This window comes from Bos indicus x Bos taurus, chromosome 3, assembly GCF_003369695.1.
Source record: "Bos indicus x Bos taurus breed Angus x Brahman F1 hybrid chromosome 3, Bos_hybrid_MaternalHap_v2.0, whole genome shotgun sequence".
NCBI classification, from domain to species: Eukaryota; Metazoa; Chordata; class Mammalia; order Artiodactyla; family Bovidae; genus Bos; species Bos indicus x Bos taurus.
This window is the reverse complement of record NC_040078.1, coordinates 12,332,766-12,357,339: the sequence shown is the minus strand read 5'-3', so window position 1 is coordinate 12,357,339 and position 24,574 is coordinate 12,332,766. Positions and strand designations below refer to the sequence as shown.

Below are 24,574 nucleotides of genomic sequence, written 5' to 3'. Positions count from 1 at the left end.
ATCTGTACCAGATGGGCAAGGAAAGGCTTCCCCCAATCAAAGTTCCAGAGTATTCTGAAGCCTGGACCTTAAGGAGCAGAAATACTCACCAAAGATCAAGAAGAAAAACAGAGCCATGTCCCAGATGGCTGAAGATAGTGAACTGAAATGTAAGGCTGGAAGGAGGCCCCACAACAGGAATATGCAGCTTTGGTTGCAAGTGTGCTGTGAGGAGGGAAAGATCCTGTCTGTACCAGAGCCTTTATCAGTCAACCAAAAATCAATGGGCTCAGAGGTCAGGACTGACAGAGCTGGATTTGCTGAATTCAGCATGTCCCAAAGGAAGGGAGGTGGCTGGAATTGGCAGAAAGGTGATGAAAACAAAAGAAAACAAACAAACAAAACATCCAAAGCTGCTACCTTTGGTTCTGCTGTAATCCCAGCTCCATGGAGCTCTGCTTTAGTCCCCTCATTATGTAAACAAGGAACACAACTCCCATAAGGAAAGGCAAGTACCAAGAATAAGGGCCATTTCACATTAGAAGATCAAGCAATGCTTGATCCTCATGTATGGTTTGTGGGGGTTAATAAGCCAATTTCAATTCTTTCCTTCCAGATGGAAGTGACTGGAAAATATAGAGGCCAAAGATCATAGAACAATTCCAAAGTTGCCCTTGAAGTCACCATAATTCAGAGTCAGGATGGCAATCCAGAGTCAAGGTGCCAATCTTTACAAATATGGTTTAATTTATTTCTCTCAAACCAGCTTCTCCAGTGCTAAGTAGAGGGCCTAGTACACGGATCTGCTCTTCTGTGCTTGTCCTGGATTATGCCCATCTTTGGAAACTGAATGGAAGCAGGTTCTTGTCGTAATGAAATCAGGTTGTTCTTAAGTCTAAGATATGATGGACAGGGAGTTCCAGAAAAACATTTACTTCTGCTTCACTGACTACACTAAAACCTTTGTGTGGATCACAACAAACTGGAAAATTCTGAAGTGCGAGACCCAGACCACCTTACCTGTCTCCTGAGAATCTTGTATGCAGGTCAAGGAGGAACAGTTAGTATAGGACAGGGAGGTATATTCAATATTTGTAGTACCCTATAAGGGAAAAGAATCTGAAAATATACGTGTGTTTATAACTGAATCACTTTGCTATACAGTTGAAACTAACACAACATTGTAAATCAACTATACTTCAATAATAATAATGGTGGAAAGAAAAAACTAAACAGCCTCTTGATGAGGGTAAACAAGGAGAGTGAAAAAGCTGGCTTGAAATACAGCTTTAAAAAAATCCAATATCATAGCATCTGGTCCCATCACTTCATGACAAATAGATGGGGAAACAGTGGAAACAGTGAAAGACTTTATTTTCTTGGGCTCCAAAACCACTGTGGGTGGTGACTGAAGCCATGAAATTAAAAGACGCTTGCTCCTTGGAAGAAAAACTGTGACAAACCTAGACAACATATTGAAGAGCAGAGACATCACTTTGCCAACAAAGGTTCTTATAGTTAAAGCTATGGTTTTTCCAACAGTCATGTACAGATGTGAAAGTTGGACCATAAAGAAGTCCCAAAGAATTCATGCTTTAAAACTGTGGTGCTAGAGAAGACTCTTGAGAGTCCCTTGGACTGCAAGAAGTTCAAACCAGTACATCCTGAAGGAAATCAGTCCTGAATATTCATTGGAAGGACTGATGCTGAAGCTAGAACTCCAATACTTTGGCCACCTGATGCAAAGAGCTGACTCATTGGAAAAGACCCTGGTGCTGGGAAAGATTGAAGGCAGGAGGAGAAGAGGATGACAGAGGATGAGATGGTTGGATGTCATCACTGACTCGATGGACATGAGTTTGAGCAAGCTCTGGAAGTTGGTGATGGACACTGAAAACTGACGTGCTGCAATCCATGGGGTTGCAGAGGGTCAGACACAACTGAGCGACTGAACTGAACTGAACTAATTGTAATAGCATGTAAACACAGCTATAAGAAAGGAAAGTATAAGAAACTTTGGGAACACAATTGAAGAAATGATCACCTTTATTTGGAGCTAATAATAGACTTCAGAGAGATGATGACAGTTGAACAGGAATTAAAGAATAAATAGAATGGAGAATCAGAATGAGAAAAGACTTTGTTGTCCATATGTAGACAAATGAAACAGCATTACCTGTTTACACAATAAGAACTATTATGGAATGACTGAATCACAGACTGTGTGGTGGTCAGATGTCAGGAGACACTGATGTTGAATTTTAAAAAACACTAGATGATATAAAAGTATTAGTAGGATCCGGATGGTGAAAAGTTATAAATAGCTTTGTAAATGCTTATTACTCACATTCTACCTTCTGCAGATTCTGAAATGATGCAGTAACAGACACAGAATTCAGAAAAGGCTCAGAATATTAGCTTTACTGGAATCTACATTAGGTTGCAACTGGGATCCAAGAACCTATACATTTATCTTTATCCTTCAGGAGTCACACGTGCCCTACTGATCACACATGAAGGAGAAAAGACTTCATATATCCTGTGGGCAGACAAATCGACCAGAGAGCTCAAGCTTCAAGACTGAGATATATTTCTCCCCAACTCATATGGAAAATTAAGTGAAAGAAAAGGAGAGAAAAATAAAGATGAAAGTTTTTTCCAGACTATAGTATTTTATTAACAGAGTCAAGAACATGAAGAAAGAGAAAGGAAGCTGTTTTGGCCAGAAAGAGCATTATGCTAAGGACAGACACACAGACACACAAAATGAAGGAGCATATGCAGTTTAGAAGGCTTTCCAGGTTGTGCTAGTGGTAAAGAACTCACCTGTCAATGCCGGAAACATAAGAGATGTACATTCAATCCCTGGGTAGCAAAGATCCCTTGAAGGAGGGACCCTCTCTGAGTCTTCACTAGAGTACTCAGAGTGGGGCTTTAGGGTCTCTAAGAGAAAAACCTGGCAGGAAGTAAGTATTCTGTCTATCTGGGGTTTGCATTATGAAAAGACAATCTGAACAGCTAATAGGATACTAAGTCAATCAGCCACCCACAACCATAATAATGGGATAGGCTATTTTTCCAGAAAGACTCAGTCCTGGCACTTGTGCTGGGACAAGGATTTTAATGTGCACCTATCTTATATAGAATTGCCTTTAGAGCTGGGTGGGACTGAACCCACAAGTGAGAGCCACTAAACTGAACTGAGAACCTTGGGGTCTTCTCTAACAAGTCAGTTAGGAACAGAAACAGCATGGAGAAGGCAGACTGTTGTTAGCTGCCTTGATGTGAAGTGGCATCATTTCCGCTGTGAGAATGGTCCCACCTAGATAAAAGGACCCCTGGCAGCCCTGGTGGCTGGAGGAGCCTGGGACCACCAGTAAACAAGTCCAAATGGGGACTGAGTGTGGCCAATTTGCAGCTGCAGCCTCAGGGTAAATTTCCAGTCCAGGAGAAAAGTGTCTCCCTCCCTACTGGAGATTAAATAGATGCTTGGTGTGTGGCTCCAGCTCCACAGGCCTGGAGGCCCACTGCTGCCCAGGACTCCTGTAGGAATGTGTAGTGAGCATGTGCATGCGGAGCAGCTTGGGAGTTGCTAGAATCTGGAATGGGGCAAGGGTCAGGAGATGCCAGTTACAGGACAGATTCTTCGGGAATAATGCATATGCCAACTGGAAACTCCTAAAATACTCAAGGGGTAACATTTTCATTGAATGCAAGGGTCCACTTTACTCCATTGCCTTGCCAGGGCAGGGGTAGAAATCTGGCTGGGGTACCTTCTAGTAAGACAAACCTGGGATGGACTCGCGGCATGTCCAGGAAGAAGAAACACACATGACTGTTCACGAGCACTCAGTCGTTGTCACTATGCTAATTTCTTCAGGCTCTGATACACTATTTTTACACATGTCCACTTTGGAAATCAAGATAAACAGCCATATTCTCGGGTCAGGAGACACTTTTCTCCTGGACTGTGCTAGCAGGCTAGTGTCAACCTTGTCCTTCAGCTTCTCAATTTCCTCTTTAATGACACATTCTTATTAGACCTCTAAGTCTACCTTTTAGGCTTGTCATGTCTTGCCTTCTTGCTTTTTTGGATCAGTTGGCCTCCTCCAACAGCTGTTGCTTTTATCTGATTGGTTCTCAGGTGTCTTACTGGCTAGAATTTTACTAAAGAACTTTTAATGTAAAATTAAAAGGAAATCAAAGTTTCTTTTGTGAAATTCCAACCTTGTTCTACTCTACTTAGGATAAAAGAGCTTTTCAATGACTCAATCAAGGCAGTTCAGCAGGTCTCTAGATTCTGCTGGGTTGGTCAAAAAGTTCATTCAGATTTGTCCATAAGATGTTATGGGAAAACCCAAATGAACTTTTGGCCAACCCAATTGATATTACATGGTTTAGGGAACATGATACTAATCTGTGAGGAAAATCAGGAAGACCTGAGATAACTGATCAAACAGAGGCAAAATCTCTTTGAGTAGACACGATCGATACCAAAGTGTCTGTTAGGTCATCTTCTCTTTTATGAAGCTAAGTTTCTCTATTTTTCCCATGATAGGAAATAGAAAGTTCTCCATCCAGAGGAGAGAGCTGTATTACACACATGACTGCATCTGCCAGCAGGTTCTCTTCTAGCTAATCCTACCTGTAAGGCCACCCCTGTAAACTGACGCACCTGCTTTCCCCTTGGGTAGAAAGAGCATACCACACAGAGAGGCAACTCTTGAGCCTGTTTAACATCTACTTTATTAGCAAGCATAAATGCAGACACATAACAGGTACTCAACTCAGTCTCAGAGCCTGAAGTTGTCAGTTTGTAGAACCAAGCCATGATTCTCTCCTTAGTATCATTCTGTCTTGCATCAGACTTACAGACCCTAAAATCTGAGTTGACAAAATTAAAATGATATCATCCAATTGGCATGAGGCACAACGATGGATTCCCCCAAATTCTTTCTGCATCTCTTCCTTTTCCTTCTAGTCACAGGTCCATACATTTTTCCTGGGGAAATTAAAATACATTTGTGGGATTCTTCTTGTTAAATGCACACCATGTTGGCAAGTTGTATATGGATAGTCAACAAAGGTATTTTATTATGGGCATTCAGAGGGTGTGATACTTCTTTTCCAAGTGTCATGAAAGGTCTAGGATTACAGGATACTGCTCTGCTCTTGAAAGAATGTGTCTGTTTCTATCAGACCACAGGAGAATAGTGAGATGTTAATTGTTGAAGGTTAAGAAAAAGTGTTGAAGGCTTGAGAAAAAGCATTCAAAGAGCTTTCCCTCAAGTTTCATCTCATTATTTACCCATATTCCCCTTCAAATGTTCCTTTTGTTGTCTCCTTCCTTTCATGTTCTTTACAGACATGTAGGTTTGGTCTTAGAAATGTCCTGTAGTGGTCAAATGAACAGACCTGGGGATCCCAGGCTAGTTAAAAAGAAGCAGGAGGGGCCAGAATCAATGCCAGAGGGTCAGCAGTGAAGAGCAGGTGACTGGGAGGTCATCTTCCTTGGCAAGAGAGAATTCAACAACTCATATCTCCAGGAGGTGATGGGGGTACTTGGCTCTGAGAGCAGAGTGTTCAGATTCTTGCTGAGGGGCTGAGGGAGTGGGAGCTGAGCCTGCAGGCCCAGCACTTGCACTAAGCCATTTGAGGCCAGGAGAAAGCAAAGGACACTCAGGCCCTGCAGGAGTCAGGCCAAACATCAAATGTCAGGCTGCCCTTCTGTAAAGAGAAGAAGAATGTACAGTAAGGATGAGGACATGTCAAGAAGGGATTATTTCATTCAAACTCAAAGAGGTCAAGAAAGAAGACTGGTTCCCAGAATAGGAAAGGGAGGCCCTCCCAGATCCTAATCACATACCTATCTCACACTGATGTGAACCACGTCAGAATCTAGTTCAGTGCCCTAGACATATTCAACCAGCTCCCATGTGAGTCACAAACCATATTCACTTATATTAGCACTTCTCACCCTCCACAATCACAAAGCTTTTCCAGAGAAATGGAACAAGTATCTCCTTTTGACTAGCTAAGATTAACTAGCCTCAGAATGGCAGGCTCAAGACTCAAACACTAGACTTCCATCACTAAAGCCCTCCTTTTCTGGGCACTAGCTGCTCTTCATATTTTTGATCATCTCTCAGCTCTTACACAATTCCCTGAGTAGGTAACCAGGCAGCCCTGCATGCCACATCCCACACTATTACAAAGCTGGGCTTCAGAGTTGTGACTCTCTTGAGTCAGCCACCCAAGGGCTATGCTTTGCATTTCCTGACTCATATGGGGACAAGTTTTCTGCCTTTACTCTCCTGTGAAGTGAAAGTTAAAGTTGCTCAGTCATGTCCAACACTTTGAGACCCCATGGACTATACTGTCCATGGAATTCCATAGGCCAGAATACTGGAGTGGGTAGCCTTTCCCTTCTCCAAGGGATCTTGCCATCCCGGGATCAAACCCAGGTCTCCCACATTGCAGGCAGATTCTTTACTAGCTGAGCCACAAGGGAAGCCCAACAGTAGAGGGAGGTCTACAATTTACAGCTGGAACCCTGGCTTCTCTGAAAAGACACTCTCATGGATATTCACAAAGAGCCCCCTCCCCCAGCCCCATTCCCACAGATCAATTTAAAATCTGGGTAGTGACAATAGGTAGAAGGAAGTGGGACCATCTCCTACAGTTCTAACTTACAGTTTGAGACCTGGGGTCCTCTAAGTCAACTAATCCTGGGCTGAGCCAAGACTGGTCATTTTAGTTCTGCTCCATCATTTGAAAACAATTTTTATGATTTTGGAAAGTTGCTTCTTTTCTCTGACTCTTACTCTCTTCAGATTTAATATAAAGGTGTCAATTGAATAATTTTCAAAACCTCTTTTGTTCTCACATGCAATAACTGTATGGTATGGGATTTTTAAACTATTATTATCATTCTATCCATGACTAGGAGTCTCAAGTAATCCCTTGAAGTAACACAAAGTAGCTAACTATTATGGGCAGCTGCGCAGCAGTAGTAGAATAACACTTACCCTCAGAGTTCACACCCCACCACCCGCTTCTTCACCTCCCTCCATGCCAGTCCCCAAGGGTTCAATCTACGGAGCTTACCCAAGCAGAATACAACCACATCTTCCTTGTGGTTGCAGTCATGATACCCCCAGGACCTATGCTGACACTGCTCCAGGGACTGCTCTTCCCCTTTGCAATGGACATCATCTAGCCAGATGCGCCCATTTCCAGGGACAAACTTTTTCCGTGCTTTGGCAGGTACAAAGATTGGCTTTCCACAGCCCAGTTGCTGGCACACCACCTGCTCCTCCTTTTTCGCCCAGCCGTCATCACAGACAGAGCCCCATATGCCCTTATGCAGCACCTCCAGTCTTCCAGAGCAGCTGGTGTCTCCATTTACCAGCCTCAATTTAAAGGGATCTGCAGGGTCAGGGGATGGAGTGGGGCATGGAAAGAAGAAAAAAAAAAAAAAAACATCATCTACATCCTCATTCAAATCCCATCAGCACTTCTGAAGCTCTCTACCTGCCTGCATTTCTGTGATAATAGCCCTTGTTCTAGTTTCCAATCCATGTGCCCCAGGTCTATTTCTTAAATAAGACCTTTTACTTTCCCATCTAGTTTATAAAAGTCTAATACTTATGAATGACTTTCTAGTAGTTTTTTTTTTTAATTGAAGAGTTCAACAAGTACATGGAATTGTGTGTCCTATCCCTATTATATACAATTCAATATAATTATATTTTATATTAATCTAGCACTTAATACTGGAGAAGGCAATGGCACCCCACTCCAGTACTTTTGCTTAGAAAATCCCATGGACAGAGGAGCCTGGTGGGCTGCAGTTCATGGGGTCGCTAGAGTTGGACACGACTGAGTGACTTCACTTTCACTTTTCACTTTCATGCATTGGAGAAGGAAATGGCAACCCACTCCAGTGTTCTTGCCTGGAGAATCCCAGAGAGGGGAAGCCTGGTTGGCTGCTGTCTATGGGGTCGCACAAAGTCAGACACGACTGAAGCGACACAGCAGCAGCAGCAGCAGGAGCAGCACTTAATACTGTTTAAAGCATTTTCATGTACAAAGGCAAGTATCATTAGCTACATTTTAAAAACTAGAGAATTGATGAGCAGCACAATTAAATAGCTTTGCCATGGTTATTTGCTCCATGAGTGCTAAGCTTAGTCACTCAGTCCTGTTTGACTCTGCTCCTCTGTCCATGAGGATTCTCCAGGCAAGAATAATGGACTTGGTTGCCCTGACCTCCTCCAGGGGATCTTCCCAACCCAGGGATTGAACCCAGGTCTTCCACATTGTGGGCAGATTCTTTACCATCTGACACACCAGGGAAGCCCAAGAATTCTAAAGTAGGTAACCTATCCATCTCCAGGGGATCTTCCAGACCCAGGAATCAAACCAGGGTCCCCTGTATTGTAGTCAGATTCTTTACCAGCTGAGCTACCAGAGTAGTTCTTTATAAACACTGATTAAATAGAACTCTATTTAATCAAATTCATGAATAAACCTAGTCACTGGACTTATAGGTATTACCTTCACATTCAACCCATGTATCCTCATCATGGGTGCAGTTATTATACCCCTCAAGCCCAGAAAGGCAGTGTTGAAGGTCTTCTTCCTGTCCTGAGCATGATACATTGCTCAGCCAGATGAGTCCTTGGCCCTGGGTATCCTTGTTACAACATCTTTTGATCAGTGTGGCCTTCCCACACCCCAGTTGCCGGCACACCACCTTCGCAGCTGAGAGATTCCAGCCTGCTTTGCACACGGTGCCCCATTGCTTTTGGTGCTTCACCTCCAAGCGCCCCTTGCAGCGCCCAGGGCCATCAACCAGCCTCACAGTCCCTGGAATTGTGGGAAAAGAAAGATTAAGTTTCTGCTCCCTGCAAGAACATAGCCTTCCCACATAAGGGGGCTCCTAACTCTGAATCTTTCTCAGAAATAAGAATGAGACGTCAGCATCGGGCACAAACATTTGGTGACTGTTTGTCTAATAACAAACTGTGGGATAACAAAGAAAAACATAGACTAGTCCCTTAGGCAAATCACAGTCTAATGGAAAAGTAGATAGACACGCAGAAAATTATTAATGCATAGACAGCAAATATATGAATGGAATAAAGAAATATAGCAATTATATGTATACAATTGTTGTATATGTGTGTGTGTGTGTATGTATTGGCTTCCCAGGTGGCTCGGTGGGTACAGAATCCACCTGCAATGCAGGAGACTCAGGAAACCTGTCTGGGTTCAATTCCTGAGTGGAAAAGATGTCCTGGAGGAGGGCACGGCAACCCACTCCAGTATTCTTGCCTGGAGCATCCCATGGACAGAGGAGACTGGCAGACTACAGTCCATAGGGTCACAAAGACTCAGACACAACTGAAGTGACTGAGCATGCACTCATGCATATGTATATATACACAATTCTTGTGTGTTGGTTTCCTATGAGCATATCCTGTCTACCTAACTAGATGATAGACTCCTTGAGAACTGATAAACTTACATTATATTTTGGGAGCTCATTTCTTCCCCATAACTCCATCTGAGCTTTAGATACATATGTTTAGTGGTTATTAGATCTGTGCATATTTGTGTGTGTGAAGAAGAGAATCCGGTTCTTGGATAGATTGAAACTAAGAAAAACTAAGATTGAAACTAAGACAAAATCATTAGGTCAATCAAATGCGTGCTAAGTCGCTTCAGTCATGTCCAACTCTGTGTGACCCTATGGACTGTAGCCCACCGAACTCCTTTGTCCCTTGGATGCTCCAGGCAAGAATACTGGAGTGGGTTGCTGTGCCCTCCTCCAGGGGATCTTCCCCACCCAGGGACTGAACCCACATCTCTTAAGTCTCTGCATTGGCAGGTGGGTTCTTTATCACTAGTGCCACTGCTCAACCAAGGAGGAGTAACAGTTCTAGATGAGGATATGTTTGTCTCCAGGGTCCACAGTTGAGAAACGGTGAGAAGTAAAGGACAGGAATCAGTTAACCATTAGTTCATGGTGGAGAATAAAGATAAAGAGGACAAAGACTGGTCATGCGGGGTATGGGCAGTTGGCATATAGTCCTTGAGTCCTGCCATACTCACTCTCACATATTGCCCCTGCATCCTCGCTGTGGGAGCAATCAAAAACATCTTCCACCCAGTCACATTCAATCAATTCATCCTCCGTCCCATTGCAGTTGACGTCTTGGATGAAGATTTTTTGTTTTTCATCTGCCAGTGGCTTATACAAATTACGACTTGGTGTCCCCTTGGCTGCTCCACAGCCCAGCTCCCGGCACACCACTTCCACGTCTTTCATGTTCCAGCCATTGTCACACACAGTGCCCCACTCGCCATTCCGTTCCACTTCCACCCGCCCTTCACAGCGATGGGGACCTCTCACCAGTCGCACTTTGGGAGGAGACTCTGCAAAGAAATGAGATATTGGTTGGAGATTAGGAGTGGCCCAGAGAGTATGTATGCAGTGTTTTGAAATTCTTCTACCACTTTCAGGATGTGGAAAACTGAAGGGTGAGAAAGTGGGGGTCAAAAGGGAAGACAAGGAAGAGGAGCTCCAGGACTCCATCTCTGAGTTCTGGTTCTGCTACACTCTTGTATTATTATTATTATTATTTAAACTGTATTTTCATTTGGCCCTTTGCAAAACTTGGAAAAACAGGCTTAATATCCCTACCTTTGGATTTGGTACAAATAAGTGCTTCATATGATTATTTCAAAAGTATATTTTCTAACAGGAATTAAGATGCACCACGCTATAATGATCATAAATACATTGCATAAAATTTTAGTTTGTCTTATAATTACCTTTCTGCCAAATAAAGTATAGCATATATATATGCATTTTGTGTGAAATTTGAACAAAATCTGTATTTCAGCTAATAATACTGTATCACAAGTTAGCTCCCTGTTTGTTTGTTTTAACAACATAGTATTCCTTTATATTCTCAGAATTGGATTAGAACTTTCAAGCCTCATTCAGTTTTTTTTTAAATCTAAGATAATAAACTTTCTAGATTACCAGCAGTGATCCTAGAGGCCAAAATATGTGGAACTATATCAAAGTTTTGAGTGAATATAAATTAGAAATCTAGCATTCTATTCATACTAGGTCAAACAAGTGAAGGCAAAAAGTCATAAGTGTTTTAGCTAAGCAAAAAATTATATATTTTCTAAAATATATATATTATACAAACTATATATATATGTATACCAAGGCTTTTCTACTATGCTTGATAAAGGCTTGAGAGAGAACATCAAAAAAAAAAAATGATGGAGAAACTGGAAAACATAAACTAAATGAAACTAAAACATGAAGCACTGAACATGAAATAGAAAAATTGAAACAGACTAGATAAAAGTAAAAGGTCATCATATATCCAGTTGTTTTTAAACATGGTGGCTCATTAGAAATGCAACTGGAGCTTTGGAAATAAAAAGCAGTCCCTCAGAATTTGCATTTTTCAAAAATTTCCAAGATAATTCTAATATGCATCTGGATTTTGAAAAGTGACTACAGGTTTTTCTATTAAAAGGTAGTTTTAGTGATATGGAATTCTTTTATTTTTCTGTTGACCAGAAAAATGGCCAATGGTATTAAAAAGCCACTAATTACATAATGACAATAACAAAAGATGTTTTAGTTTCACAATCAATAGCCAGACAAAAAATAAAAGATAACTACAATTGCAAGGCATTATAGAAACATGATTAACCTAGCAATATAAAAAAATTACATATAATTTGGGGAGTTAAGTAGAGTGCTATGATAAGTGTAAGTGCATACATGCACATGTTCTCATCCACCCCGTCAGTCTAAATCTTGTGGTTGGTGTATTTAATTCATTTACATTTAAGTTAATTTTCCATATGTATGATCCTGTTACCATTTTCTTAATTGTTTTAGGTTTATTTTGTGTATGTCTTTTCCTTCTCTTGTGTTTCCTGCCTAGAGAAGTTTCTTTAGCATTTGTTGTAAAGCTGGTTTGGTGGTGCTGAATTCACTTAACTTTTGCTTGTTTGGAAAGCTTTTGATTTCTCCATCAAATCTGAATGGGAGTCTTGATGGGTAATGTTTTCTTGGTTGCAGGTTTTTCTTTCTTCACTTTAAATATATCATACCATTCTCTTCTGGCTTGTAGAGTTACTGTTGAGAAATCAGCTTACAACCTCATGGGAGTTCCCTTATATGTTATTTGTCATTTTTCCCTTGTTGCTTTTAATATTTTATCTTTGTCTTTAACGTTTGTCAGTTTGATTACTATGTGTGTGTCTCAGTGTGTTCCTCCTTGAATTTATCCTGCCTGGGACTCTGCACTTCCTGGACTTGTTTAACTATTTCTTTTCCATGTTAGGGAAATTTTCATCTACTTTTCAAATATTTTCTTCGGTCCTTTGTCTCTTCTCCTTCTGGGACCCCTGTAATGCAAATGCTGGAGTGTTTACTGTTGTCTCAGAGGCCTCTCAGTCTGGTATTCATTGTTTTCATTCTTTTTTCTATATTCTGTTCTGTGGCAGCGATTTTCACCATGAAGTCCTCCAGGTCACTTATCTGTTCTTCTGCCTCAGTTATTCTGCTACTGATTCCTTCTAGTGTATGGTTCATCTCTGTTGGTTTTTTAGTTCTTACAGGTCTTTGGCAAACATTTTTTCCATCTTCTCCATTCTATTTCTGAGATCCTATGATCTTTACTATCATTATCTTCACCATGATTATTCTGAATTCTTTTACTGGAAGGTTGCCTATCTCTACTTTCTTTAGTTGTTTTTCTGGGGCTTTATTTTGTCCCTTAATCTGGGACATAACCCTGTGATTTTTCATCCTGATTAACTTTCTGTAATGTGCTTTTCATTCTAGCCACTGTTCGATTGTGGTTCTTTGACTACAGATTGAACCTATTTCCCCTGCACTGAAAGCATGAAGATGTCTAGATATAATTTGGGCTAAACAACCTGACTCTCTCTCTCAGTATCAGTGATCCACTCCCAACCATCCTTGCTACTTCCCATGACATTTTCCCATGTCCAAGAACCTAGCTCAGAAGAAATACAGAGAGTGCTGAGTAAGGGAAGAGTCAGAGCCTCGAAGTCTCAGAGCCCTAAAACTGGGTCTAGAAGACTGTACGTGTTTGGAGTGGGAGATGGGCTTCACAGAGTCTCCAGGTAAATTCTTTTTTTTTTTTTTTTAAACTTCCTTATGCATTTAGTTTATTTTTTAAACAGCAATTTGTGCTGTATTTAAGTCATTTACATATGTGTGTGTTACCTGCTAAATTAAGAATCTTTGAATGTCAAGAAGCAGATATTATTCAAGTCTCTATATTACCCAGAGTACCTCCCAGTTCAGTTCAGTTAACTTCAGTAGCTTAGTCATGTCTGATTGTTTGTGACCCCATGGACGGCAGGACGCCAGGCTTCCCTGTCCATCACCAATTCCCAGAGCTTGTTCAAACTCATGTCCTTCGAGTCAGTGATGCCATCCAATTATCTCATCCTCTGACATCCCCTTCTCTTCCTGCTTTCAGTTTTTCCCAGCATCAGGGTCTTTTCCAAGGAGTCAGTTCTTTGCATCAGATAGCCAAAGTATTGGAGCTTCAGCTTCAGCATTAGTCCTTCCAATGAATTTTCAGGACTGATTTCCTGTAAGATTGACTGGTTTGATCTCCTTGCAGTCAAGGGACTCTCAAGAGTCTTCTCCAACACCACAGTTCAAAAGCATCAATTCTTTGGTGCTCAGCCTTCTTTATGGTCCAGCCCTCACATCCATACATGACTACTGGAAAAACCATAGCTATGACTAGTTGGACCTTGGTTGGCAAAGTAATGTCTGTGCTTTTTAATATGTTGTTTAGGTTGGTCATGGCTTTTCTTCCAAGGAGCAAACGTCTTATAATTTCATGGCTGCAGTCACCATTTGTAGTGATTTTGGAGCCCAAGAAAATAAAGTCTGTCACTCTTTCCATTGTTTCCCTGTCTATTTGCCATAAAGTGATAGGACCGGATGCCACGGTCTTAGTTTTCTGAATGTTGAGTTTTAAGCCAGCTTTTTCACTCTCCTCTTTCACTTTCATCAAGAGTTTCCCCAGTTTCTTTTTGCTTTCTGCCATAAGGGTGATGTCACCTGCATGTGGTGGGGGTGGTGGTTTAGTCGCTAAGTCGTGTCTGACTATTGCAACCCCGTGGACTGTAGTCTGCCAGGCCCTCTTGTCCATGGGGTTCTCCAGGCAAGAATACTGGAGTGGGTTGCCACTTCCTTCTCCAGGTCCAGGTAAATTCTGAGGAAATCAAAACTTAGACATGAAGTACAGAGGACTGTGTAGGGAGACAAGGGACAAGCCTATCAGGAAACAAACTTCTGGATACTACATTCCAAGTACTGTTTTATGAACACAGAGAACAGTGATGATCAAGATAGTTAGCATTGCTGTCCTCAAGAGGATTCTATTTAATAGGCTTGAAGCAATCCCATCAAGTCCTCTCAGCCCAGAGAGATATAGTGATAAAGAAGATCTAAGTTTGCCAAGCCTTCAGGGAGAGGACTGTTGTACCTGGAGGGACAACATTTGGACTTGTGGCTTGTGGTTTATCAGACTATGAACAGTATATGAAAATATGGGCTACAATGAATGACTCAGATACCTATAAGAATGAACTACAATTGCTCAGGGCCCAAATTTCTAATGCCTATATATATATATATGTAATTGTTGTTGTATTCCTTTATTCCTTTCATATATTTGCTTTCTATGCATTAATAACTTTCTGTGTGTCTATGTCCTTTTCAATTAGACTGTGATTTGGCTAAGGGACTAGTCTATTATATACATATATATTAATATAATATATACTATATATATAATTGTTGTATATGAATACATGTATATATATATATATATATAGGATTCCCAGGTGGCTCAGTGAGTTCAGAATCCACCTGGGTTCAATCCCTGGGTGGAAAATATCTCCTGGAGGAGGGCATGGCAACCCACTCCAGTATTCTTGCCTGGAGCATCCCATGGACAGAGGAGACTGGCAGACTACAGTCCATAGAGTCACAAAGAGTCAGACACAACTGAAGCGACTGAGCATGCACTCATTCATACATATATATATACACAGTTGTTGTGTGTTGGTTTCCTATGAGCATCTCCTGTCTACCTAACTAGATGATAGTCTCCTTGAGAACTGAAAAACTTACATTATATTTTGGGAGCTCATTTCTTCCCCATAATTCCAACTGAGCTTTAGATACAAATGTTTAGTGGTTATTAGATCTGTGCATGTTTGTGTGTGTGAAAAAGAGAATCAGGTTCTTGGATATCAGGTTCTTGGAATCAGGTTCAGGTTCTTTGTTTTCTTGAAACAAAGAAAAACTAAGATTGAAACTAAGACAAAATCATTAGGTCAACCAAGTGTGCATGCTAAGTCGCTTCAGTCGTGTCCAACGCTGTGTGACCCTATGGACTGTAGCCCACCAGACTCCTCTGTCCATTGGATTCTCCAGGCAAGAATAGTGGAATGGGTTGCTGTGCCCTCCTCCAGGGGATCTTCCCCACCCAGGGACTGAACCCACGTCTCTAAGTCTCTGCATTGGCAGGTGGGTTCTTTATCACTAGTGCCACTGCTCAACCAAGGAGGAGTAACAGTTCTAGATGAGGATATGTTTGTCTCCAGGGTCCACAGTTGAGAAAGAGTGGGAAGTGAAGGACAGAAATCAGTTAACCATTCGTTCATGGTGGAGAATAAAGATAAAGAGGACAAAGAGTGGTCATGCGGGGTATGGGCAGTTGGCATATAGTCCTTGAGTCCTGCCATACTCACTCTCACATATTGCCCCTGCATCCTCGCTGTGGGAGCAATCAAAAACGTCTTCCACCCGGTCACATTCAATCAATTCATCCTCCGTCCCATTGCAGTTGACGTCTTGGATGAAGATTTTTTGTTTTTCATTTGCCAGTGGCTTATACAAATTACCACTTGGTGTCCCCTTGGCTGCTCCACAGCCCAGCTCCCGGCACACCACTTCCACATCTTTCAAGTTCCAGCCATCATCACACACAGTGCCCCACTCGCCATTCCGTTCCACTTCCACCCGCCCTTCACAGCGATGGGGACCTCTCACCAGTCGCACTTTGGGAGGAGACTCTGCAAAGAAATGAGATATTGGCTGGAGATTAGGAGTGGCCCATACCATACTCAGGTATGTATGCAGTCTTCTTGGAATTCTACTACCATTTTCAGGATGTGGAGAATTGAAGGGTGAGAAAGTAGTGGTCAAAAGGGAAGACAAGGAACAGGAGCTCCAGGACACCATCTCTGAGTTCTGGTTCTACTACACTCTTTTATTATTATTATTATTTAAACTTTTTTTTTTTTTTTTTTTTTTGGCCCTTGGTGAAACTTGGAAAAACAGGTTTAATATCCCTACCTTTGACTCTGTATTTGTGGCCTGTGGTCTATCAGACTATGAGCAGTATATGACAACATGGGCTACGTGAAACAATTCAGACACCTCTGTGAATGTAATACAATTTCTTAGGACCCAAATTTCTACTACTTTGTCTCAACTCTGCACAAACTCCCTAGAACATGGCATCAACCCCAGAAGAAGTAGTTGGGTGAAAGACATCTGACCTGGTTGATTTTAAGCTGCATTGCGAAATTTCTATTTGATTTATTAATTTGTTCTTGTTTCTCTCCTCTTTTCTATAATTTCTTGAGGGAAATTACATGAGGAATGGAGGTTAGAGACAAAAATTAAAATTGAACTATAAAAAACTAAGAAAAGTTACCATTGTTGCACTCTGAAGTTTAAGGCATGTGTATATAATTCAAGAAAAGTCATCTAGAAATAACTTCTGGATCATTGTAAGTACGATTAGAGTTTGGATAGGCATTACTGTTTGCTCTAGCAAATATTTGATATCAGGATCATGCACAGGCTATTTTATTTTATTCTGAGTTATAAAATTCTGGGTTTATTTTTTATTTGGCCATGCCACATGGCATGTGGGATCTTACTTCCTCAACCAGGGATCAAATCCAACACCCTGCATTGGAAGCATGGCATCTTAACTGCTGGACCACCAGGGAAGCCCTCAAATTTTGGTTTTAAATAAGTTTTCCTTTTCCACGGAGTAGAGGACTAGATCACATTGTAGGAGAGAAGAAATGTGTTTAAGAGAGAGAAAGAGAATATACATCAAAGAAGTGCAGCTAAAGGGAAAAGAAGGGCTGAGAAGATTTAAAAGTTAGAGAGAAGAACAAAGGAGCTCATCAGGGCAGTTGTGTCCTAGACAGTGTTTTAGCCTACTTTATTAGCTGAGGGCTTGAGAGACAAGGACCCAGGGTGGGTCCTCCCTCCCTGGATATAAAGAGAGCAGCTGTCTCCTGGCACTTGCAGCAAGGCATAACTCTGGAGGCCAGAGAAGAAAAACCAGGTCATCTGGAGTATTGGACTGGGACCCAGAAGCAGCATTTCTTTAAGGAAGCAAATTGATCAAGCAGGGTGTAAGATCCTCCACATTCATAGCAGAGTTTGCAGCTGCCCCTCTTTCATAAAGCCTCTACTATCAAGAGAAAGAATAGGTTGAAGAGACAATGTCAAAGAAACTCGTAATCCTTAACCAGTCCCCTTGATTTTTGGACCACCAGAGGCTTCCTCTTCCACAGACTAATTCTCTTTGTGTCTCCCCATTCTCTCCTCAGTTGAACTGTTTGTGCTCTGCTGAAAGTCTCCTTGAAAAGGTGGGCAGTGGCCACTGAAATCCAGCCTGCACTCTGCTGATGAAACCATGAGGTGCACAGAGGCTGGTGCATTTCTAGTTCAATGATAACATTAAAGTTGGCAGAGAGACCAGGAAGTAGTAGAATATAGAAGGGCAGAAGAAAGTTTATTTCCCAGGAGGTGAGGTATCTTCTGAGCCTGAAAGAAAACCATCTGCTTTGTTACATAATGGAGCTAGAGCTGGGCTAACATCTTGGGTCACACAGGCCAAATGGAAAGGAATCCCTTTGCAGTATAAACCATTCAAATTTTCTCTAAGTTTTGGAAGTGGAAATCTACCCATATAAGACTGGTGGGTTGGGAAACCAGAAAGAAAATCTACTGGGGCTCTTTTGAACCACAGCCACTCTCCCTGGCCACAGGAAATCAAAATTTCCACTCTCCAGAGCTGAAAGTCCACCCTCTTAGGACCCCAAAATTCTTACCTAGAAGTCCAGGTCCAGTGCTAAAGGCTGAGCAAATAAAAAAGAAAGAAAGAGAGAAAGAAGTGAATGAGATCAAGTAGTCAATTGCCAAAGCTTTGTTCAAAAACACAACTCTCTAGAAAGTTTTCTTGAACTTTGTGAGACAGAGGTAAATACACAGCCTCCAAGGTTAGACCTTGTTGAGACCTTCTCCTTCTCCTTCTCCTTCTCCTTCTTCTTCTCCTAGAATGACCAGGCTAAAAAAACACATGGAAACTAAGAGCCAAAAAGATCCATTTTACCATGGCTTATTAGACTTATCATGTTCCCTTTCCATCTGATGTTGGCTCTACCCCAGGCATGGATAGATTTGATTTTCGATTTTAATCTATTAGATTGATCGATGATGACCACCTAAACTAGAAGTGTGGTGATGTAGTATCTGAGTCCAACAGGAAAACATGTTGGAGGTTTCTGGGAAGATGTGTTGGGGCCACTGTGAGAGAAGCAAGAGAGACTCCATCTGGAAGCCTGTCATCCATCTTAAAGACTGGATGTGAACTGGGACTGAACCCTGCCCAAGAGTGAGAAAACCTTTGCTAGTGAAAACCAGGTCTGCTGGAGACTTCCCTCCCTACAGATGACAAACGGAGATTGTAGTTGAGGTCAGACTGCCCCGGTTAGATTAACCATGGAGATATCCACCTTGATGTATAATCATTGCCCCCCCACCCCCCTTAACCTTAATTGTTTGTTCTCCTAGCACCTATTTGTTGTAAAACTCAATCATATACAACAAAGAGGTTGCTAACATGTAACCAGTCACATAGCGGTGGCAGGGGTCAGGTGGGGGGGTGTATAAAACTGGGCCTCTCAGAAACATCAGGATCCTTGTTGGGAACTATTCCCCTTGGACCCACTGGCATAATAAACTGTACTCCACTCTCTTGAGTGTCCTCTGAGGTATGCTTTGCAACTCCGGATTCCACAACAGATGCACGGTTGGGGAGGATAAAGATGTCTTGAAAGGCATATGAGAGGGTAACAAGCAGGAAGGCTAGGGGTCCCCAAGTGGAAGAAATAAACTACAAATGTCAAATGTTTGTTTGTTTGTTTTCCTTCTCTATACAAAATTAAAAGGAGGGTTCTTTTAAAATTCTGTGTTGCCATGACAACACCTGGTTCCACCTGAACTTAACTTTTCTCAAACCTTGAGCTAACCAATGCATTTTTCCTATGGAAATGTTTTTCTTAAGCTATGTTAATGTATTTACCTTATTTATGTTTCTTCAAGTCTGTTCACCAAAGACTCAGAACCCATAATGGCTCAAAACATCAGTATATTTTACTCATGGAAGTGTTCCCCTTCAGATGTCTATGTCAGAAGCTTTCTCTATCTCTTTTATACTTTAATAAAACTTGATTACACAAAAAGCTCTGGCAACCCAGCCTCATCACTGGCCCCAGGTTGAATGCCTCTCCTCCAGAGGCCAAGAATCCCAGCATCATTCACAGTTCATAGCAGCAACCTTTCACATAAAGGAAAATGGCAGTATTTTTCTGTGTTCACTGACACTGCATTTAGATAATGGTGAGCAAACTTTTGTGTGAAAGGCCAAATAGCAAATATTTTAGGCTTCATGGGCTATACAGTCTCTGTTATAACCAATCGGCTCTGTCAATGCAACCATATACATGTAAATGAATAAGCCTGGCTGTGTTCCAATAAACCTTTATTTATGAACGATTAAATTTAGATTTTGTGTCATTCTCATGTGTCACAAAATATTATTCTTTTGACTTTTCCCACAGTTTAAAAATGTAATATCCATTCTTAGTTTGCAGGCTGTAGTTTGCTGAACCTGGTTAAGAATGCAGAAAGCAGTTCTATGCTAATTCCCAAACTTCCAGGTTTAAGTATCAGCACATCTTTGAATGATCAGAGTTTCTTCCTACAAGATCTCTTTGTAATCAGACTCATCTACTCATTAGGCTCCATCCCAATGCAAACTTTGAGAGATGGTGAAGGACAGGGAAGTCTGACATGCTGCAGTCCAGGGGATTGCAAAGAGACAGACACGACTTAGCTACTGAACAGTAGCAAATGCTATACAGAGAGTGCTGTGACTATCAGTGGTCTCTGAAACCCAGTATTTTGAACTTCAAAACTCATCATCCCCCAACACCACCCCATCTTATAGGATCTTTCTGAAGAAGTTAGTATCATTGGACTTCCAGCCTAGAGCTTTTTAGGCAAATCCATCTATTTCATTGACTTGTCCTGGAATATTTTCTTCCAAATATTTGCTTTGCCTTATGATCCACTGCTGGGCATACACACTGAGGAAACCAGAAGGGAAAGAGACACATGTACCCCAATGTTCATCGCAGCACTGTTTATAATAGCCAGGACATGGAAGCAACCTAGATGTCCATCAACAGATGAATGGATAAGAAAGCTGTGGTACATATACACAATGGAGTATTACTCAGCCATTAAAAAGAATACATTTGAATCAGATCTAATGAGATGGATGAAACTGGAACCTATTATACAGAGTGAAGTAAGCCAGAAAGAAAAACACCAATACAGTATACTAACACATATATATGGAATTTAGAAAGATGGTAACAATAACCCTGTGTACAAGACAGCAAAAGAGGCACCGATGTATAGATCAGTCTTATGGACTCTGTGGGAGAGGGAGAGGGTGGGGAGATTTGGGAGAATAGCATTGAAACATGTATAATATCATATATGAAACGAGTTGCCAGTCCAGGTTCGATGCACGGTACTGGATGCTTGGGGCTGGTGCACTGGGACGACCCAGAGGGAGGGGAGGGGAGGGAGGAGGGTGGAGGGTTCAGGATGGGGAATGTGGGTATACCTGTGGTGGATTCATTTCGATATTTGGCAAAACTAATACAATATTGTAAAGTTTAAAAATAAAATAAAATTAAAACAAAAAAAAAGAAAAAAAAATAATTGGTTGATAACAACATGATTCAAAAAGACTTTGTCTGCAATTGCCTAAAAGTCAAGGTTATATCATGCATAGCACTCTACAAGTCTAAAAAAGAACAGAAAGCATGTATATATGCAAAGGAAACTGAATGTGAGGAGCCTGATAGGTGTGAAAGTGACCAAGCCCAGAGGTGACTTGAGAACTCTGTAGTGGGGTTGATCACCATGAGTATCACAGATCAGAAAGACTTCATGAAGGAGGTGCAACTGAAGATAAGCCTAAGAGATTCAATAGTAACTTCACAACAGGAGGTGGGGGACTATCTGCTAGGTAACATAAGGGGTGTATGGGCGTTTAGGACTGTGACCAGCACTGTGCATAGAACACACAAATGCCCAACTGAGAGGCCGGTAGGTTTCAGTGGTATACTGGATCATCAGGAAAATTAAAATGGATGTAACTGATTAGGGAAGGGACCTAGCAGGTTCTTTTATCTTGTGGAAAGGCTCCTAACAAACCTCTGAGGAACATAACATTACTTCATAGATGAAAATGAGATTTCTGAGGGCTATGATAACTTTAAAATTCAGACAGCTAAGAAATCAAAGAGCAAAAACTGAAATCCAGATCTCTTTGATTCCAAAATCCCAAAATATTCTAAATTAATCTGAGCAACAAGAAACTGGGAAAAACTAGGGAAACACATGAAATACATTTGAGAGGAATCAATATGATCAATGAAAGGTGTTTGTTCTGCAGTTCTACTTCCTTTTCTTGCTATTACCCATGGTCCATTTATTTGTCTTTTTATAAATAGTGCATTTAGGAAAATTTGTGTGAAAAAGCAATAGTATAAACTATTACTGAATAAATAGTGTGAATATAGGGAAATATAAAGTTTTCTAGTAATCAAGATGGATTATAAATTGAGTATAGATTCCAAGAAGGCAATGGCAACCCACTCCAGTACTCTTGCCTGGCAAATCCCATGGACGGAGGAGCCTGGTGGGCTGCAGTCCATGGGGTCGCTAGGAGTCAGACACGACTGAGAGACTTCACTTTTACTTTTCACTTTCATGCATTGGAGAAGGCAATGGCAACCCACTCCAGTGTTCTTGCCTGGAGAATCCCAGGGACGGGGGAGCCTGGTGGGCTGCCGTCTCTGGGGTTGCACAGAGTCGGACACGACTGAAGCGACTTAGCAGTAGCAGCAGCATAGATTAAGTGGCTTTGGGGATTTAGAATAATTACCAGATATAGAGAAAGGAGGAGTGTAGGGAAGAGCCTTTCCCTGAAAGATACCTAGATCTGTACCAGATGGGCAGTTCCAAGGTACTCTGAAGCCTGGACCCAAAGGAGCAGAAATACTCACCAAAGATCAAGAAGAAAAACAGAGCCATGTCCCAGATGGCTGAAGATAGTGAACTGAAATAGAAGGCTGGAAGGAGGCCCCACAACAGGAATATGCAGCTTTGGTTGCAAGTGTGCAGTGAGGAGGGAAGGAGGCAAGTCTTGTCTGCAGCAGAGGCTTTATCAGATGACTAGAAACCAATGGGCTCAGAGGTCAGGACTGATAGAGCTGGACTTGCTGAATTCAGCATGCCCCAGAGGAAGGGAGGTGGCCGGAATTGGCAGAAAGATGAAGAAAACAAACAAAAATCCAAAGCTGCTACGCTTTGGTTCTGCTGTAATCCCAGCTCCATGGAGCTCTGCTTTAGTCCCCTCATTATGTAAACAAGGAAAACAACTCCCATAAGGAAAGGCAAGTACCAAGAATAAGGGCCATTTCACATTAGAAGATCAAGCAATGCTTGATTCTCATGTATGGTTTGTGGGGGTTAATAAGCCAATTTCAATTCTTTCCTTCCAGATGGAGGTGACTGGAAAATCTAGAGGCCAAAGATCATAGAACAATTCCAAAGTTGCCCTTGAAGCCACCATAATCCAGAGTCACGATGGCAATCCAGAGTCAAGATGCCAATCTTTGCAAATATGGCTTGATTTATTTCTCTCAAACCAGCTTCTCCAGTGCTAAGTAGAGGGCCTAGTACATGGATCTGCTCTTCTGTGCTTGTCCTGAATTATGCCCATCTTTGGAAACTGAATGGAAGCAGGTTCTTGTCATAACGAAATCAGGTTGTTCTTAAGTCTAAGATATGATGGACAGGGAGTTCCAGAAAAACATTTACTTCTGCTTCATTGACTACGCTAAAACCTTTGCGTGGATCACAACAAACTGGAAAATTCTGAAGTGCGAGACCCAGACCACCTTACCTGTCTCCTGAGAATCTTGTATGCAGGTCAAGGAGGAACAGTTAGTATAGGACAGGGAGGTATATTCAATATTTGTAGTACCCTATAAGGGAAAAGAATCTGAAAATATACGTGTGTTTATAACTGAATCACTTTGCTATACAGTTGAAACTAACACAACATTGTAAATCAACTATACTTCAATAATAATAATAGTGAAAAGAAAAAACTAAACAGCCTCTTGATGAGGGTGAACAAGGAGAGTGAAAAAGCTGGCTTGAAATTCAACTTTAAAAAAACTAATATCATAGCATCTGGCCCCATCACTTCATGACAAATAGATGGGGAAACAGTGACAGACTTTATTTTCTTGGGCACCCACTGTGGGTGGTAACTGAAGCCATGAAATTAAGATGCATGCTCCTTGGAAGGAAGGTTATGATCAACCTAGACAGCATATTTAAAAGCAGAGACATTACTTTGCCGACAAAGGTCTGTCTGGTCAAGGCTATGGTTTTTCCAGTAGTCATGTATGGATGTGAGAGTTGGACTATAAAGAAAGCTGAGCACTGAAGAATTATTGCTTTTGAACTGTGGTGTTGGAGAAGACTCTTGAGAGTCCCTTGGACTGTTAGGAGATCCAACCAGTCCATCCTAAAGGAGATCAGTCCTGGGTGTTCATTTGAAGGTCTGATGTTGAAGCTGAAACTCCAATATTTTGGCCACCTGATGCGAAGAACTGGCTCATTTGAAAAGACCTTGATGCTGGGAAAGATTGAGGGCAGGAGGAGAACAGGATGAGATGGTTGGATGACACCACCGACTCAATGGACATGAGTTTGGGTGGGCTCCGGGAGTTGGTGATGTACAGGGAGGCCTGGTATGCTGCAGCTCATGGGGTTGCAAAGAGTCAGACATGACTTAGCGGGTGAACTGAACTGAACTGCTCCTTGGAAGAAAAGCTGTGACAAACCTAGACTGCATATTGAAGAACAGAGACATCACTTTGCCAACAAAGGTTCTTATAGTCAAAGCTATGGCTTTTCCAGTAGACATGTACAGATGTGAGAGTTGGACCATAAAGAAGGCTGAGTCCCAAAGAATTCATGCTTTAAAACTGTGGTGCTAGAGAAGACTCTAGAGAGTCCTTG

General features: G+C 41.6%; 1 protein-coding gene across 5 annotated transcripts in view; it reads right to left on the bottom strand.

The window, feature by feature from the left end:
- CD5L (CD5 molecule like) overlaps nt 1–22,718 on the bottom strand; it is a 64,387-nt gene extending 41,669 nt beyond the window's left edge. For 2 of the 5 annotated variants that reach the window (XM_027529309.1, XM_027529318.1), the window contains exon 1: nt 90–230. In XM_027529309.1, the coding sequence (XP_027385110.1) occupies nt 90–117 (28 nt within the window). In that variant the 5' untranslated portion in view covers nt 118–230. Of the gene's footprint in view, nt 1–89; nt 231–4,702; nt 5,707–7,086; nt 7,408–8,538; nt 8,851–10,098; nt 10,423–15,834; nt 16,159–18,225; nt 18,253–22,542 lie in introns of those variants that run through there. The other 3 variants (XM_027529327.1, XM_027529293.1, XM_027529302.1) reach the window with 3 other exon arrangements.
- Nucleotides 22,719–24,574: the final 1,856 nt, after the last annotated feature.